At 35.2% G+C, this 19,236-nt stretch overlaps 1 protein-coding gene across 1 annotated transcript; it reads left to right on the top strand.

Annotated features, from left to right (window-relative positions):
• Positions 1-9,929: 9,929 nt before the first annotated feature.
• Positions 9,930-17,960, top strand: LOC126717750 (MACPF domain-containing protein At1g14780). Its single transcript, XM_050419596.1, has 8 exons — positions 9,930-10,242; positions 10,367-10,608; positions 14,257-14,449; positions 14,577-14,651; positions 15,119-15,302; positions 16,277-16,446; positions 16,541-16,605; positions 16,824-17,960. The coding sequence occupies exons 1-8, from the start codon at positions 10,006-10,008 to the stop codon at positions 17,437-17,439; spliced, it is 1,782 nt and encodes a 593-aa protein (XP_050275553.1). The 5' UTR covers positions 9,930-10,005; the 3' UTR covers positions 17,440-17,960.
• Positions 17,961-19,236: the final 1,276 nt, after the last annotated feature.

The following is a 19,236-nucleotide window of genomic DNA, read 5'->3' as shown; positions in this document are numbered from 1 at the left end:
CAGACCCGACCCTGAATGAACATTTGGAAGCATTCAGCCGCAACCGGTGTTCCCTTAAGATAGCGAAGATTTTTTCAAGGTCTTTCACATGCTCGGACACCCTTTTACTCTTCACAACCATATCGTCTATGTAAACCTCAATGATCTTGCCCAGCTGTGGCTCGAACATCAGGGTCATCATCCTTTGGTAGGTTGAGCCTGCGTTCTTTAGCCCAAATGGCATCACCTTATAGTGATAATTTCCGATGGGCGTCATGAAAGTCGTCTTCTCTTGGTCTTCTAGCACAAGGGGGATCTGATAATAGCCCTGGAAGGCGTCCAGGAAGCTCATTCGAGGGTGACCCACGGTTGCATCCACCAATCTGTCGATTCCGGGAAGGGGGAATGGGTCCTTTGGGCACGCCTTGTTCAGGTCCGTGAAGTCCACGCAGACTCTCCACTTCCCTGTCTTCTTCCTTACCACCACCGTGTTTGCCAACCATTCGGGGTAAAAGACCTCTTTAATAGCCCCTACTTTTTTCAGTTTTGCCACTTCGTCTCTTACGGCACTAGCATGTTCCTTTGAAGGGTGTCGGGGTGGCTGCTTCTTCGAAGTGGAAGAGGGGTTGACGTTCAGGTGGTGACAAATAAGGCTAGGATCAACTCCCGGGGCGTCGTAGGCGTCCCATTCAAACACATCGACATTCCCTCTGAGAAATCTGACCAGTTCCTCTTTTTCTTGAGAAGGCAACTCAGAGCCGACCTGAAAAAACTTCTCCAGGTCGTTGTTGACAGCGATCTTATCTAAACTTTCGCACCTTATCTCCTCGGCTAGCTCATCGCCTTGCTTTGCCGAGGTGGCTGGTTGCTATAAGCTCTCAGGGGCCTAGGACTCGGCACGGGGCCGATGTAAGATGGCGGCCACCATACACTGCCTGGCCATGGCCTGATCTCCTCGGATCTCTTCTACTTGTCCTCTGGATGGGTATTTTACTTTTTGGTGAAGTGTGAAGGATACGGCTTCTAGGACGTGGATCCTTGGCCTGGCAATTATTGCGGTGTGGAGTGAGTAAGCGTCGACCACGATAAAATTTACCTCCACCATCTCCGACCCAGTTTGTATGGGTAGTCGGATCTGCCCCTTTGGCGTAACAATCCTCCCTTCAAAGCTGAGAAGAGGGGAGTCATAGGCTGTCAAATCTTCCGGTTTCAGGTTCAGCCCCTTGTATAGATCGGGGTACATTATCTCTACCGCACTTCCCGAGTCTACTAACACCCTTTTCACATCGAAGCCTCTAATTCTTAACGTAACCACCAAGGCATCGTCGTGAGGTTGAATAGTTCCTCTCTTATCCTCGTCCGAGAATCCCAGTATCAAAGAACTTCGCTTTTTTGACCTTTTTGGTTCCCTTTTCCTGTCCTCGGAAGGGAGCCGATCAACAGCCAGTACCCTGGGGATGGGTGGCCCAGTTCTTCCTGGTGCGGCGAGGATGACATGTATCGTTCCGGCGGGGGGTCTTAAGGACACATCCTTTCGAGACTCTTGTATTGCTTGACCGAGATGGCCGTTCGAGGGGTGCAGAAGGTGACGTAACTTCCCTTCTCGGACCAACTGATCTAGGTGATTCCATAGATTCCTGCAATCCTCGGTGGTATGCCCATGGTCCTGATGATAATGACAGTACAGGTTCTGGTTACGCTTGGAAGGGTCTCCAGCCATCTTTCTTGGCCATCTAAAATAGGGCTCGTTCCTTACTTTCTCCAGCACCTATTGTACTGGCTCCCTGAATACGGCGTTCACTATCTGCGGGTTGCTCTGTCCAGCCTGTCGCGAAAAATCTCTCCTCGGCTGGCTAGGGTTATACCGTTCCGACCTAAAATCATTTGCTTTGGGGGGGATGACCTTCTCCTTTCCTCTTCCTTGCAGCTGATCTTCCTCCACCCTTTTGTACTTGTCGATTCTATCCATCAACTGATGAACGTCGGTAACTGGTTTACCAGTGAGGGATTTCCTTAAGCCATGCTCGGTGGGGAGACCGCTTTTGAACGTGCTGATAGCAACATCATCATGGTTGTCATCTAAGTTGTTATACACCTCCCAATATCTATCCGAGTATGCTTTCAGGGTTTCTCCTTCGTGCATGGATAAGGACAATAGCGAACTGAGGGGTCGAGGGACTCTGGTGTTTGTGATAAAACGGGAGCAGAAAGCCTGAGTGAGCTGCTTGTAGGAGCCTATGGAGTTTGTCTTCAAGCTGTTGAACCACCTCATCGCCATTGATCCCAAGCTGGATGGGAAGATTTTGCACATTAGGGCTTCATTTTGTGAGTAGATTTCCATTTTCTGGTTAAACTGACTCACATGCTCTACCGGGTTTGCTCGGTCGTTATAGATGGCGAACGCCGGTTGGTTGAAGCGTCGAGGCAGCTTAGCCCCTTCAATTCTATATGTGAAAGGTGACCTTGAAACCTGGTCCAGTGCCTTCTTCATAGCATCGTTCCCCGAACCCTTGCTGGATGGGCTCTCATACTTTCGTACAGGGCGTGGTTCCCTTTCGTAGGAAAATGTTTCACTTGGGGGGGTCCTTGACCTCCGTCGGTAACTCGCATCCTCCGCATTAGAAGACTCGTCTGAGTCAGAGGGAGATCGTTTTCGCTGCACACGTCGTAACTTCCTTTTCAGGTCATCTATCTCTCGCTGCATGGTCTGATGACTATTTCGCCTCTGGGACACGTGACTACCTATCTGAGTGTGACTCTGGCTCGTCCGGATAGTATGCACACTCCCCTCATGATTCCCCCTGCCGCTTGGGTTGGCGGGGTTATTTTGCCTCTGGGACTCGGCGGGTTGTGTCTGTTGGGAGTTAGCCTGGTGAGGATTCTCCTGGTGTGGACCTTGTTCTGCCATGCTCGAACGTTGTGCTAGCTGATGCCCTAGTTCTTCCCACAGACGGCGCCAATTGTAGTTGCACGATTTTCCTGGTCCAAACCCTATTGATCAGGCCTTGGCCCAAGGCGCAACACACAATAAATATTTGTAGAGGATGGGTCAAAGAACTTAGCCTCAGTGAGCTTAGTCGGTCTGATGCATGGACAATATTATTGCAGGAATAAAAACACAAGAATGGATATCTAACAGAAGATTCTATTTCCTGAGTGCCGAATACATTTCTTCGTCCCCCTCTTTGAGGGACTCCACTACATTATACAGCTCTCTCATTCTTATCTGAACCTTACACTTGTTGATCATCTAAGCCCCCACTTGAGCACTTGTCCTATCAGACACCCTTATCACTCCCTTGTGAGTTGCAGTGGCCAAGGTAGTACTGTTCAGGGGTCTTTTCCTCATTAATGTGGCCAAGAGGGTGGTTGTGACACATTTAATGTGGTGGTAGCAGCTTTCCATGAGATATTTTGGGTTTTATTCTTTTTTATATGCTTGGAGGATGAACTGCAATGGTTGGGGCGAGCTCTTCGTTCGAACTTCGTAATGTCCGAGGAGGAGTTACTCCTCGGACAGGTTTCTTTTACCGCAATTGGGCTTGAATAAGGTTTTGGCTGTGACTTCTCCTCGGACAGGATGCTTCTCGGACGGGCCCGTAGTTTGACTAGCCCATTATTTTGGACCGGGCCCCACAAATTTATTTAAGGGTAGTTTTGTAAACTTATATATTTTTATAAGGTAGACAAGATAATAAATGTGTTTCCTTAAAAAGTTTGACTTTTCAAACAGGATAAACAAATTGGGACGGAAGGAGTAGTTCATTAATTTACTCTTAAGACACCCACTAACTAGACCATTTAAATAAAAAGAAAGGGAAAATAATTTATGAGAATGACATTAACAAGGCTAGGATGGGGTCATTGATACGAGGTGGTGGTTGTGTGGTTTGCCGGGGACAGCACCTAACGATGTTAATGACACAGCCGGCTCTAACATATAAGCAAGAGAGGCAGTCGCCTAAGGCCTGAGTAAAAAAAGGCCTCCTAATTTTAATCAATAGAGCTATTTTTTTCATTTTAATATTATAAATTAAGTCCAAATATTAGCCAATAAATAAAATAGTATTTTTTTTACGAAAGAGAAATTCTATGTTCACAATATTTTTCACAATAAATTCTAAATAGCAGGATGTTATTGGCTATTATTGGTAGTTAAAAATGTAATTTCAGTGGTGGGTTCAAATTAGAACTAGTAACAATTTTTTTTTTTTTTGAGAAACTAGTAACAACTTAACACCTGGGATTTGATGTGAAAATGTTATGAATTTAGTACTTCTAAAAAAAAAAAGAGCAATACACAAAAAATTTCACAAGATTTTTCACAACAATTGAGTTTGCAAACTTTTACTACTTCTCATTTAGGTCCACCACTAACATTACTTTTTTACTTACCACTATTAATTAATAGGTGTGAAAAGTTTTGCCAAATTTTTTGCGTCTATAAACATTCTCAAAAAAAAAAAAAAAAAAAAAAAATATATATATTCTAGGTGATTCATATTAATTAGTAATTTTGCATCTATCAAGAGAATAGAGTTTAAGCAATATTTAAATTATTTTTTTAAAGTCATTTTTAAATATATAAAAGGTTTTAATTCATTTTTCGCCTTAGACTTCTTAATACATCAAGCCGCCCTTGGTTAATGAAGGAGGGGATATCAAGAGAAGGGAGATGGAGGGAAGAGTACTAAAGACCAAAGAGGGGAGGGGGGAAGGGGGCACTTTTTTTGAATAAAATTTTTGTGTACTTGTTTTTTATTTAATCTTTTAAGATTAGCCAACTGCCGCAATAAACACTATTGCAGCGGTTTTCTTAACCGAGATAATAGAAAATGTATAAAACGTTTTTTTTTTTCTCTGTTTTTTGTTTTTGTAGTGAATGGTTTACTCTAACCAAATCAAGCTTTGACTTTATACTTTTATCTGCATAGGTCATTTATTCCATCATATTTACAAGTTGTGTTTAGTTATGTAACACACATGATGGTTGATATTCGGTATTCCTAATGTTTAATTCACTACTATTTTTCTCTTATGAGTTGTGGTGTCAATCACATATTTAGAAATTGCATTTTATCGTTGTCCTAGCACCATCGAAACTCTGATTACCACCATTCAAAAAATTCTACTTTTTTATCTACAAAATATCTTTATTTTCATATTTCTAGAAGTATTTTATTTGGTCAATAATGACTTGAGTAGGTCCTTGTGAACACCGTATCCTTTGATTTCCAATCACCTCATGACTCATGACTAATCTTGCTCGTCCTCGACAAAATGGATACCAACCATAGTTCATTCACAACATGACCGAGTGTATGAATATCGAAACTTCCCCGTCTGGACAGAATAAAAGCATCTTCAGTTGGACAATAATGGAGGGTCCCACAAAATGATTTCTCCATATCTCAAAAATAATCCATTAGAGAAGAGTAGATGTTTATCTCATTTTATTTAAATTTTAATTTGTTCCATCTTTTTCTTGAGAAATTACTTACTCTTACGGACGAAATACTATAAAAAATAAACTTATTTGTGACGACCAAAGTTTATCATTAAAGTACAAAAAAACAGTAGCAAAAATGTATTACGGACGACAAAAAAATATCGTCGATGGTAGTTGGCAAAAGCTTCATCGCAAAAGCTATATTACTTATAAGGCTGCCACTGAAAATCATTTTCGACCACAAAAGGTTGAAGAAAGTACTTTATATTTTCCGTCGAAAGTACTTCATATTTTCCGTCGAAAATACAATTTCATACTAGGAAGTTAGATGACCAAATACATTTAGCGACGAACTAGAACTATACTAAGCATTCATCTTGGTTGGTATAGCCACCAACCTATGTACCCATTCCTCCAGCCATTTAGGAATAGTAGTTATCATCAAAAGCAATGTACCATATCTTTCTTCACATCAATATTTATTGTGCCTCATAACAAACCTTCACATTTAATGCCATTAAGCAACGTCTCATTTTACTTATAGAATAAGAGTTGTTACATACGTCCCCTTAATTGAATTGAGGGGACAACCAGTTAGCAAGTCTTGAGAGGAGGGAGGGGGCGTTTATCGCAAAATGATTTGTAACATTCCTATAAAGACTCTTTATTCTGAAGAGTAAGGTATACAACCCTTGGCACTATTATAGTAATAGTGTTATTATACAATTTTCATTTCTCTCACTCTCCCATTAGTTTATTGACTTAACCAACAGAGCCTCCTTAGCCAACCTTTGGGTTTATTAGGATTGAATTTAGATTTCCCTTTCTTAACACGGTGTCTTTCAAGTTTTAAGAATATTCATCACTATTTGGTCATTGAGGGGGGGGGGGGGGGGGGGGGGGGGGAGGTGGGGGGGGGAAATTAGCAAATAAACACATAACTATTCTAATTACATCCTGAATTCTGAATGAAATCTTGACTTCAAAAGCTAAGAAAGTTATATAGCTCCCTTTCTTAAAGTCCTTTGGGGAGTCCTTATGTTGTCAATTTTTGGTCAACCAAGGTAAGTTTGGCCATACCTGATACCCACCCACACGCTAGTGACATCAATGTCCAATAACGAGAGATGAGCAACTAGAATGAAATTCTTTGTTAGCTTTTTTATCTTTCACACTGGTCCTCTCCGTAGTCAAGAATCAAATTGTAAATGGGTCTCCCATGAGCCTGTCTGAAAGCCAGACACATACATAATCTCCATTCTCTCAATTTGTATTTATCAGATGTAGATTCTTCCAAACTTTGACGTGTCTTGGCCTGATATCAAAAGTGTGAAGCTATTTAATACGTTTTCTGGTAAATTATTTTTAAATCTTATATTATAAATGTAGTTTCAATTTATTTTTTTATTTTTTATTTTTTATTTTTTTTGTGAGTAGAGGTAGTTCCAAATTAAACCATATAGTTTTAAAAGTTTTAACTTAAACCCTGAAATTTAAGACCGTTAAGCACTTATAAAATAGAACTTTATAATTTTCTTAATTTTAAATTAAACCCTGAATTTTTAAAATTGCATGAATTTAAACTTGTTCTTTTTGAGTTTGATCTGGACCTAAAACTTCAAGATTTATTTCGAAATAAAAGAAATTATAGAGTTCAAGTTGTAGCAATTTTAAACTCAAAAGGTTTATGTTAGAGATATTTTAGATATATTAGCCCAATATAATAGGCGCAAACCCACTCTTACTTGTACTAGTAGTCTAGAATTTAGTCGCCTATATATACTCATGTTATAGTTCATTGTAACACAGATTATTGTATTATACTTTTACGTAATAAAGATGTCTTTAAGGAATTTTGAACCACATAACCTTTGTGTTCTCGATGTTCTTATAATATGCTTCCATTTCCGCATCTACTTTAGTATATACAATATAGTATAACACATCGTATTGCTAATATATTTAACAGTTTAATTTGAAAATTTTGAAACTATATAGTTAAATTTGAAGCCATCCTCCAATGTAATTATTCCCTTATTTATTTATTTTAAAAAATATAAAAATAATTAATTGAAACATTGACCTTCACAAAATTCGGTCATACAATGGAAAATCGCACTTTAATTCGTTTTTTCGAAGTTTGAACTTTTGTAATTAAGAAAAAAAAAAAGGGTTTTCTTTTGAGTTAATGGTTTTAAAATATGATAAGGACGAGAATCTGAAAGTGTGGGTGCTTCATGGCCTTTTGCTTTTTCGAAGTTTGAACTTTTGTAATTAAGAAAAAAAAAAGGTTTACTTTTATCAAAGTATCAAGTCCTTTCCTACATATGACAACGAGTAGGGCGGTCAATTTACTTGACCAATTCCTTCACTTGATAATTTCCATAAAAATAATTTTTTTTAGAGTGCGGTGTTAAGGTGTTCCTTTCCTTTTTACAGTTTTCTCTGCCATTTATTTATTGCTGTTTGACTGCAATTTAAAAGTCTCATTTCCTATACTATTGCTTACCTACAACGAAAAATATACGGGTTTATTTATGGCACAAAAGATGACAACACCCAGCTTTGATTTCTATTTTCTTTTCTTTTTTGAGAATCCAGATTTATTACATTCTGCTAGCAATAAATCTATTTTTAACTTCAAAAAAGTTTATGTACACCAATAATTTCACGAAATATTTGACAATTAATAGTATGTAACAAAGTTATGTTAGTAATGAACATACATAGGAGTCGGTAAAAAACTTATTAACTCAATTATTCTGAAAAAAATTGCAAAAATTACACAGTTGCTATCGATAACATTACCCAATCTCTTGGAAGCAGCGGGACTTTTAGCAAGAGATAAATTAAAAAAAGCATTGTCCTTCCAAATATGAAATTTTTGTAGGTAAAGTACTTAGACAAGCAATGCGAAAAGTCAAGCCCTCTCCTTGTGAGCATAAAAAATAACAATAATAAGAAAAACTGAAAGCTGTAGTTAATTAACTCACAGCATCACTCAAATACTAGTTATATATTAAATTATTAATAATAATTTTATAATATTTAATTATGCTCTACTCTCCCTCCATTCAAATTGATCCATATAGTCAAATACTATTATTATTTTTAGATAGGTTAAATATTATTTTTAATACTGGTAAAAGTAATGCTAAAAATACAAACTTTTTTACAAAATATTTTAGGAACTGTTAATATGGTTAGTGGTTATTAGTAAATGAAAAAATGATGTTAATGGTGGGCCTAAATGAAAACCAATAAAAAGTTAGTTACATCAACAGTTTGTAAAAATGTTGTAAAATAGTTTGTGTCTGTAGCATTAATTTATTGATAAAGGTGGATGTGCACACTTGCACTTCAATCATCATAATACATTTTTTGCTAAAATATTATTTTGGTTCCTAAACTTTATCGAAAATTTGTTTTTCATTCCTTAATTATTAAAAATGTTTCTCTTTCTTTCTTTAAATTTTACAAAAGATCATCTTTTTTTTTTTTAATGCATAAATTATTATAAAGTTCTTTTTTTGGCCTATATTTTTGTCTCTAAACTATTAATAAAACTCTTTACAAAGTTTAGGAGCAAAAAAAAAAAAAAAAAAAAAAAAATCTTTTTAAGGTTTAGAGACAGAAAATAAATTTTTAGTAAAAGTTAATGACCAAAACAATATTTTACCTTACAACATTTACGAGACTTACATACTTACAGTTTTCTTTTTGTTTTAGCCAGGGTTCAACTTGCTTTAATGGTTTAAAATATTAATTTATTTGTTTCTAAAATAGGAAAATATTTTTACTTTTGACTTTTATATAATTTTTAAATAATATAAGTTAATAAAAATAAACTCATGGAAAGTAACAAACTTTTTTTGAGAAAGTTACAAACTTAACATCGAACAAAAGGTCGGTTGAATTATGTGGTATTCACTTATTGCCGTTGCCCGTTCTAAGTTCTCAGTTGACGTTCAGCTTTTGCCAATGCCATATCTGTCAATCTTATCTTCCTTACCACAAAAAAATGCCGACCTTATATTGTCCTTTTATCCCATTTGCCTCATGTGAAACGAAAGTGATGCACGTTCATTGTTGAAACTAGAGTTTCTTTTTTAGAACTCTGTTTTCTAGCGTAATCCGTCAGCGATCGGCCATTATTTTCACATAGATCGATCATTTTTTTTTTTTTCTTTGCCATTTAGGCATTTACTGTCAGTCATAAGGGTAGTGACAAAAAACCCTGGCAAAAGAGTTTTGTGTCCATGGAATGGATTCTCTCTATTGAAAGTTGGAAAAATTGACACCAAATAGTCATAACCAAAAAAATCAATATAAAGAGAGATCGACTTCGGTCAAAGTTAATGTGATCAAATCATATACCTAATGAAACTTCCTAGACGTGTTAATACGTTTTCACATTCTCTCTTGGAAACGTACTTATCATGATATAATAAATTAAAATTGAAAACGTACCAATTCTTGACAATGTCAAATCACAACCCTTATCTTTCACCTATATTATTGCCACCAAATACGAACACTAAAGGAAAAGAGAGAGAGAGAGAGAGAGATAGATTGATATGGGTGAAGAAATAGTGAAGAGAGCTCTAAACAGCTTAGGTAGAGGATTCGACTTAACTTCAGATTTCAGGCTCAATTTTTGCAAAGGCAAAGGAAGATTGGTCCGTCTCAATGAATCACAAAAAACACAACTTCAAGTCCCTGGTTTTGGCACCTTCAATGATGTCTCAATTGATATCAAATGTGACAAAGGCGATCGAACTAGATATCAATCTGACATCCTCAGCTTCAATCAGGTATACATATATTCTTATTACCGTTCTTATAATTAACCAATAAGAACAAAAAAAAAAAAAAAAAAAAAAAAAAGCATGGATTTTGCTAATTTTATCATTGTTGTTATTATGGTTGATGGTGTAGATGTCAGAATTTTTCAACCAAAGTTCTAAAGTTCCTGGGAAAATCCCATCTGGTTGTTTCAATGCCATGTTTGGTTTCCAAAGTGGTTCGTGGGCAACTGATGCAGGGAATACTAAGTTCTTGGGTCTTGATGGTTTCTTTATCACACTATTCAATGTTCATATTGATCGATACCCACTCGCTCTCTCCGATGAAGTTCGTGATGCAGTTCCGACAGCATGGGATCCCTGTGCTCTTGCCAGGTAATGTACGTATTATTTTATCTATTCTAATTTCCAAGATAGTTATTTAGCATACTCTGTTAATTTGAAGTTTGGTTTCTTTTCCATGTAAAACTTATACGGAAGAAGATACAGAACTGACACGTGTCCTAAAATGATCACGAGTTATTTGTGTCTTATCCTCCACATGCAAATTTGTTGGATTGGGTTCACTACTTTTTAACTTTTAAGATTCAGGGCTTTTGTTCTGCTTTTGCTTTTTAAGGTACAAACTAATTAAATTGAAATACTTTTTCCCAGAAGTAAGAACAATGACCAAAACACGAATTGTTTTTCAGACAAAGAGAACAACGAATTGTGAATGAAAGATGGTGGAAGTTTGAAGCAAAACTTGGGTCAAAACACGAATATTTAGTCGATGTCGGATTAGAATTCTTCATGAACCAAATTCTGAACCCGTTCACATTTTTGTTTTTTGGTTGGGTCCTTAAAATAATTAGGCACGTATCTTTACTTTGCTTACCAATACCGACAAAAACTGGTTCAAAGTTGGACAAAACGCCAATCCGCAAATACCATTGGGCCCATACAAAGTACCATTCTCCGTCAAGTGGGTGAAAGTTTAGAATTTAGATAGTGTATTTGCATTTTGCCACTTAGGCTCTATTATTCAACTAAAGCTATGTTTGGATTCGGCTGAAATTGAAACGTTTGCGTCTGCGTTTTGTTTTGTTTGTTTGTTTGTTTTTTTTTTTTTTTTTTTTTTTTTTTCACGCGTTTTTGAGACTTGCGGCTACTGTTTATACACTGTTCAATGAACAGTAACTACAAAGTTGGATTTTTCAAACTTTTTCAGCCAATCAGTGCACATCGTGTACTGTTTACGGACCCACAAATTTCACTTTTTAGCAATTTTTTCATTAAAAATGGGTCCCACTGTACTATTTACATATTTAAAAATTATTTTGTTACAGTGTTTTTCAGTTTTCAGTTTCAATTTTCAGTTTTCAGCTGTATTTAAACGGACCCTAATAGTGAGCGAGTATCATATTCGAAACTTAGGATATGTAGTTTTTATCAAGAGATTGCGACAATATATCTACTCTTTGTTTAGTCATTATATTATTATTATTATTATTATTTTATTATTTTTATTTTTAATGAGAACCAAAAGGACTCTTTGATTATGTTCTATGTCGACATTATCTCTCTCTTTTATTTTTATTTTTATTTTTTAAGAAATAATCAAACAAACAAACAAAAGAGAAAGAATGATGTTCTAAACTTCTAGCACAAAAACGCATTATTCTATCTTGACTTTTCTAACAATAATACTACAAATATCATAACATTTTCACAACTTATTGATGCGGCATATTATGATTAATACAATATCATTTTTATTGGAATTACTACATATATCACTTTTATTGTACATCGAATATAATTTATGATGTCAATAATTGAAATATATTGTATCATAAAACTTATTACTTTGTGTACTTTTTTTGGACTTTCTAAACACACCTAATCTTTTAATTCATTTTTCCTTTGTAAACACGGGGAAAAAAAAAGTATACATTTTGATGAATCTTCTTGACATATGAGATAGGAAGAGAAATAGACGAAACCACCCATAGAGACCATGTCAATAAAATAACTCATACGCATGCTAGTCATAATGATCAAATAATAATAGAAATAATAGCATGGCTAATCATTTGGTACACACAATTTTCTAACTTCTATCAGTAACGTAGACATTTATCTTATTTGACCAATAATTATTAATTATAACTTAGAATTAGTCCATATTAGTTTAGTAAAATGTCAATAGTTATCAACCACGTTAGGAATTAGCTGTCTGGACAGGTTGTATGATCTTTGTTTACATGATATAATAGCATAAAATTGAGATAGAACATCTACAGTTTGGAGGTGTTTGAGTTGGAAAAACGTTTTGAATGTAGAGAGAGTTGGTCACCCAAATAGAAAAATGATTAAAAAAAAAGTCTAATGTTGACAGTCACTAGGATTTTATTCATATTTAATAGATAAATTATAGGCTTATTAGTTGGCTCTTTGTTTAGTTTATGCTTTATTAAGCTGTAGAGAGATAATGTGTAATATGAAAATCATTGACTTCCAAGACTATTTCAACATGGATTGTAAGCCTGCTCAATTAAAATTGGAAGTTGTAAAAGTTGTGACATTGTCAAGGAGCTCATTTTCAATAAACTAGAGCTTAAGTTATGTGCAATCTTATTATTTTAATTCATTGAGTTTTCAATTAAGTTTTGCCACCTCAACACTGTGTGTGAATGGCCAATACACATTTAAGCTCATTTTGGAGAATGAGAAATTGGGATATGTTCTTTGCTCGAGGATGAAACCCAAAAAAATGTGTTTGTCTGGGTCATTAAAAATGATTTTGGTTTCACCAAGTTGGTTTATATTTTGTTTTTAGAATATTGTTTTATGCTGAAACGGACCTAACATAATTTTAGGTACATGATTGGAATTGAACTAAAATTAAGGAAAAACGGAGAGGACTACTAAAATTTCAAATGCTGTGTCACTATCGTGGATAGGAAGCGAATTAATTGGAGTGCAAAATTACAATCCTCTCCCTCTGGAGATATTCTATTGCGTTGGCTGCTGTTTGGTGACAGTCAAATTAAATATTAATTAGACATTCATTTGCCAAATTTCCAGAATGTCAAAAAGAAAAAACTCTCTCTCTCTCTCTAATGAACCATTCTAAAAAAATAAATAATCAAATGGAGTGAACTCTAGTGAACTGTGGAGTTGGTGTATTTAAGCTTTAGTTTTTTCTTTTTTTTGGTCATCGTCTTTTTTAATGCAGTGTTCACAGTTATTTAAGAGTTTGACTATTCTTTCATCAAATAATAACAAGGAAAGATTCCTTGGGAGTGGTTCCAAAATGCTAGTTATGAGTTTTGAATTCAAAATTTTCCTTTGGGATTTATACCCTAGTTTAATTTATAGGTTTGATTACTCATGAGATGCTAAATATGATTTTCTTTTTGGATCTCATCCATCCAAACTGGTAGAATAGTGTCATATAAAAAAAAAATTGGAGTGAACTCTAGCTATTGAAATGGAGTCATCGTGTTTTAAACCCTAGTTAACTTTTTTTTTTTTATTATTATTTATTTATTCTTAAATATAAGTGTTTAGAGTTATTTAAGAGTTTGACTATTCTCTTAAGTATACATTGGATAATTACATGGAAGGATTTCTTGGGGCCGGGTGGTTCCAAATGATTGGTTATGGGTTTTGAACCCAAAATCTCATGAGGTTTTGAGAATCATTGTTAGACCGACCCTAGTTTAACTTATATGTTGGATTACTGAGCTGCTAAATATGCTTTTCTTTTTTGAACTTTTCCCTCCAAACTGGTAGAACAATGTCGTTCTTAAAAAAAATCACACATACAACATGTTTAGTTAATTCAAGACAGCTTAATTAGAATGTGGAAGGGCTACTTAACTGGATAGGTTGGCCACAATAAGGTACAATGCATGGTATCCTTTACATAGTTATCTATAGGGTGGAATGCATGGTTTCCTTTACTTACATTTAATTATCTTGATTTAGATAGTTAATAGTTTTATTTTATTTTTTAATTTTAATAAATTTTCACAGATTCATTGAGAAATATGGGACCCACATAATTGTGGGGTTAAGCATTGGTGGCCAAGATGTAGTGTTAGTTAAGCAGGATACGTCTTCGGAGTTGGGGCCAACAGAGCTCAAAAATCACTTGGATAAGCTTGGAGATCAGCTGTTTACTGGGACATGCAATTTCTCCCCGCTGAACTCCAAACCTAAAGAGAAGGTTCTAATTTTTGTCTCCCACCAATAGAACATTATCATCACAATTTCATTTTGTTTTTGTTTCGGTTTTGAATTTTAATCTTGTCAAAATGGGTGCTTACACAATAATTTTCTTAAACTAATTGCAGGCACCGCAGGCTTTCAATGTCTTTGTTACCCAACCTGTTGCTTTCAATAGCTTCTCATCCGTCAATACAAAAGATGTAGGTCCAGTTATTCCACGAATATCCTTTAATAATTGTTTGAAAACAATGATGAAATACATGAATAATGATAGTACAAGAATCACCAAACAACATTAATCAATTTGATGAAGAAAGAAAAACCAAAACATAAATGCTTTTTAGCACAAAGTAGACAATACCTATTTCTAGGTACCAGGTGCATTTCGCTATAACATGTAACAATGTTAGAAATACCATACATTTTACTAAATAAATATTATAAACTTTTGTGTCATTAAGCATAAAAAATTTATACAAATATTTATTTATTATGTTATTGGAATAGTACTAATTGCCAAGAACATGATAATTCAACTGGTTAATACCTCATCATCTTTGCGAGTAAAGATAAACTACCAATATGTCATTGCTTTTCTATACAACGCTGGATTATTAATATTATCAATTTATCATAATATTAACATTGAAGTAGATGGCTTTTGCAGGGAATCACTGTTATATGTTACAAGAAGGGAGGTGATCCATCGGTCTCAAGCCATTGCGAGTGGCTTTTAACAGTTCCATCAATGCCAGACGCAATTCAGTTCAGCTTCATCCCCATAACTTCTCTCCTTAGAGGTGTTCCTGGCAAAGGTTTTTTATCCCATGCCATCAACCTCTATCTTCGATGTAAGTCTTCAACTCTCTCTCAATCGTCCTTTTAAAGCAAACCCTACATTTTGGGTTATTAAACTGAAAAGGCCACAGGCCCACAGTCCAGAAAATCTGGGCCTAACCGATATAGAGCTCATAGGGAAGTTGGTTAGTACATTATTGTATGCACGATCAACTTATCCAAACCACTTGAGTTGGTATTTTTTTATTAAAAAAAATATATAATATAGACACAATAATTATTTCACAATTATTGAGGTGATAGATTGTAATTAGTGTACCATCACTTGCCACATGAATCACCCTAACTACATTATTATTGTACACTAATCACACCGTGTCACCTTAGTAGTGAAATTTGTCGCGGTTTAGATTTACTATTTAAAAAAAGAAAACTTTTTTTTTTTTTTTAGCCAAAACAAAAAAAATGTTTAGAGAATGCACAAGACATTAATATCTTGACATGTCATGGATCGAGTTGAGTTAGGTTGTTGCTCAACCTGACCACGTTAAATGTTAAAACGTCCATGTGCGGTGGTTGGGTACAATCGAGATCGAAAATGGGGGACACGTGATGGGCGACGATGATTGGAAAGGGGAAAATATTTTTATATCTCCACCAAATCTAGGTGGAGATCTCTAGATCTAGAACCTCCTCGAATGCCTCCATTAGGTTGGTTGGTTGTGTCGAATTTTTGTGTGTGAAAATCAGCAAAAAAAGTAGTCAAGAACTAGGTTAAATTGGGAACTGATCTTTTTTCGGTTTTTTGATCGTTCTGGTTTTTTAAAACCATGATAATAGGCTCTTTACCATCTTAAAACACCATGAACCTTTGTCTTCTTCATTTTTTTTTTCCTATAATACAATAATACTAATTGATAATTAATGACTTATTGAACTTTGTAGATTTCATTTCTCGTTCATTTTTTCCCCTATTCTTTTTTCCTTATGCTGTTCATCTAATTCTTGTCCTTTATTTTGGCTGTAGATAAACCTCCTATCAGTGATTTACAGTACTTTCTTGACTTCCAATCACACAAGATTTGGGCTCCCATTCACAACGACCTCCCACTGTCTTCTGTCACAAATAGGGCTGCTCCATCATCGATCCTCCACTTTAACTTGATGGGTCCTAAGCTATATGTAAACCCTAATCAGGTACTTTCTTCCTTCACGTGCAATATTATGTCAAGTAATTTTATGTATCATAACTATGGTCTAGGAATCTAATTGGTATGCCATGACTCAACAGGTTACCGTTGGGAAGAGACCTGTCACAGGGATGCGCTTGTATCTAGAGGGCATGAAATGCAACAGGTAAATGTAAATGTTAGTTTGATATTCATTTTCCTTCTCAATAACTCAATAGTAAGTTATATCAATTTTCACAAAAGTTAAAGATAATAATTTTTTAACGATGAATGATAAAATGGTGATAATCTTATATCAGAATCAATAATAGCTTACCAATTTAGTGGTTATGAAAAGTTTTGTGATCCATACTTGATATTGATTAGAAATGACCTGTATCTCAGGTTGGCCATACATTTGCAACATCTATCAAATACTCCAATGATGCTTGATAACAAGATAGATGAAACATCAATATGGCGAGGATCAGAAGATATTGCCGATGATCGATACTTTGAAGCAATACACAGAAAAAAGTTTTCCCATATAAGCACAGCGCCAGTTAAATATGACTCTGGTTGGACCTCTAACGAGGATGTTGCCTTTATTGTTACAGGAGCTCAACTTCTTGTAAAGAAACACGACTCAAAAAATGTTCTTCATCTTAGGCTCTTGTTCTCTAAGGTGTCGGATGCTTTCATTGTGCAATCAAGTTGGACACAAGTATCTTCTGGGTTTTCCCAAAAGTCCGGTCTTTTCTCTGCTATAAGTACTTCGATTTCGGGCAGCCCGTTGAAAGAGAAACAACCAGCTGTGGTGGTGGATTCTGGTGTGTTTCCTACAGGGCCTCCAGTGTCAGTACAAGCACAAAAGCTTCTAAAATTTATAGATATGTCACAGTTATGTAAAGGTCCACAGGATAGTCCTGGGCATTGGTTAGTCACTGGAGCAAGGCTGCAATTGGAGAAGGGTAAGATATGTTTACACGTTAAGTTCTCGTTATTGAACATTTGTTCATGACAAAAGAAGATATAATCAAATTAAGAGGAAAACACATCCAATTTTACACTCAATTTTACAACATGCTGAAGTAGTCGATTGTTAACGGTAAATAATAAGTGATAGGTCTATATAAACAGTAAACATTAGTGGGCAAATAATCTTGACTTCTCACAATTGACCTTATCAGCATGTTGTGAAATTGAATATAAAATTGGGTGTATCTTAGATTTATTCGGATAAAAGTTTATGTGGGAATGAGATTAGAAGCCTAATTACAACAATTGTAGTGTCACGTGAGTAGGAAAGTGGAACACTATACCTTCAATGTCCTCATCAAAAAGAAATGCAAGTAATGTAACATGTACAAAAGTACAAGGTACATGCTTTCTTAAAGTAGAGGCCCCCGTGGTTGTCACACCCATTGCAAACTAAGCTTGTATAGAAATTCGATAGTCTTCGGCCAAATTGTGAACACATTTAATTATGTGAAACACTGACAATCATTACGGTACATTCTTATTATTTTTTGGTTCTTTTTTCGTTCAATTCGTTTTCGATCCCTGTAATTTCACCAATATTATATAAAGATTTTACATTTGTGAATTTTCTTGTGTTCAAAATTTTTATTATCATCCAATTAATAATGGACAATAGTTTCATTAACAGCAAACAATGATGTTTTCACCAAAAGCATTGAACTCAATTGATATATTTTTGAGAGAATATGTTTAGATCCCTTAAACCAGATTGTTTAACCTAATATATTAACCAAGTGATTACTTAGATTAATTTTCAGATATAGGTTAAAACAAATAAATTATATCATGCAAAGATGTAGAAAAGTAAATAATACCACGATATGATTATCCAGGAAAACCAATGAAACTAACCTGTTTCAAGGTAAAAACCTGGAGAGAATTTGACCTAACTATCCTCAAGGTAAACCAAATCTACTATAAGAGAATCGAAATTTTTACAAAAGATTTAACCCTAAATCTAATGCTACCTCATGTAGTAGTTTACTGACACGACCACGTGCAAGTTCCGAATCTACGAACTCCTTCTCTTCTTGGATTTACACCAACACAAGCACTCTTGCATGTGACTTTGAGATCCCACTCAAAAGTTTCAGCAACACAAACTCTCCAGTTTGTTACTCCAAGACCACCCTTGAAAGTTTAAATCATCAACTATTGTTGATCTTGTTGCAGCAACTTCAAATCTACCGGATCTAATGATATGAGAATGATTTACGGTAGTGACTTTGATAGAGGAAGGAACAATACCTTTTAGATCTCACAAGAGTACTTCGAAAGTCTCTCAAAAGCTCTGAAAACGTAGTTAGAGTTTTCCTTTTTATATTAGAAGTGTTTCACTTGAAACCCAAAACATTTAGGTAGAGTTTGGGCTGAAATAGAATTCTGCAGAAATTTCAAGTCTGCGATTTTCGATCGATTGGATCTAAATTTCGATCGGTCAGATTTCACTAAATTTGAATTCTTCTTTCTGCAGCTTGTATGTTTTTGTGTTCTGACTTGTAACACCTTGAGCATTGTCTAATCAAATCTATAGATTTAGGAATCTATATCTAGACAAGTTTGTGCTCACGGTTTGCCAATTGTTCTAAAGTTTTAGAACCTAACAATTTTGGTACAATTGAAATATATTGGTGTTTTGAGTGGAGAAATCTAGGGTTTAAATTCCCAACTTCCTTAACTATCAAATTATCGACCAAAAAAAAAAAAAAAAGTAATAAGAAAATAATGGTGTATTCAGTTCCAATCTTTGTCAAGGCTCATTTAGTGCAGTAGTGTG

Source organism: Quercus robur, chromosome 3, assembly GCF_932294415.1.
Source record: "Quercus robur chromosome 3, dhQueRobu3.1, whole genome shotgun sequence".
NCBI lineage: Eukaryota > Viridiplantae > Streptophyta > Magnoliopsida > Fagales > Fagaceae > Quercus > Quercus robur.
The sequence above is the reverse complement of the archived record's forward strand: the minus strand, read 5'-3'. Positions and strand labels throughout refer to the sequence as shown.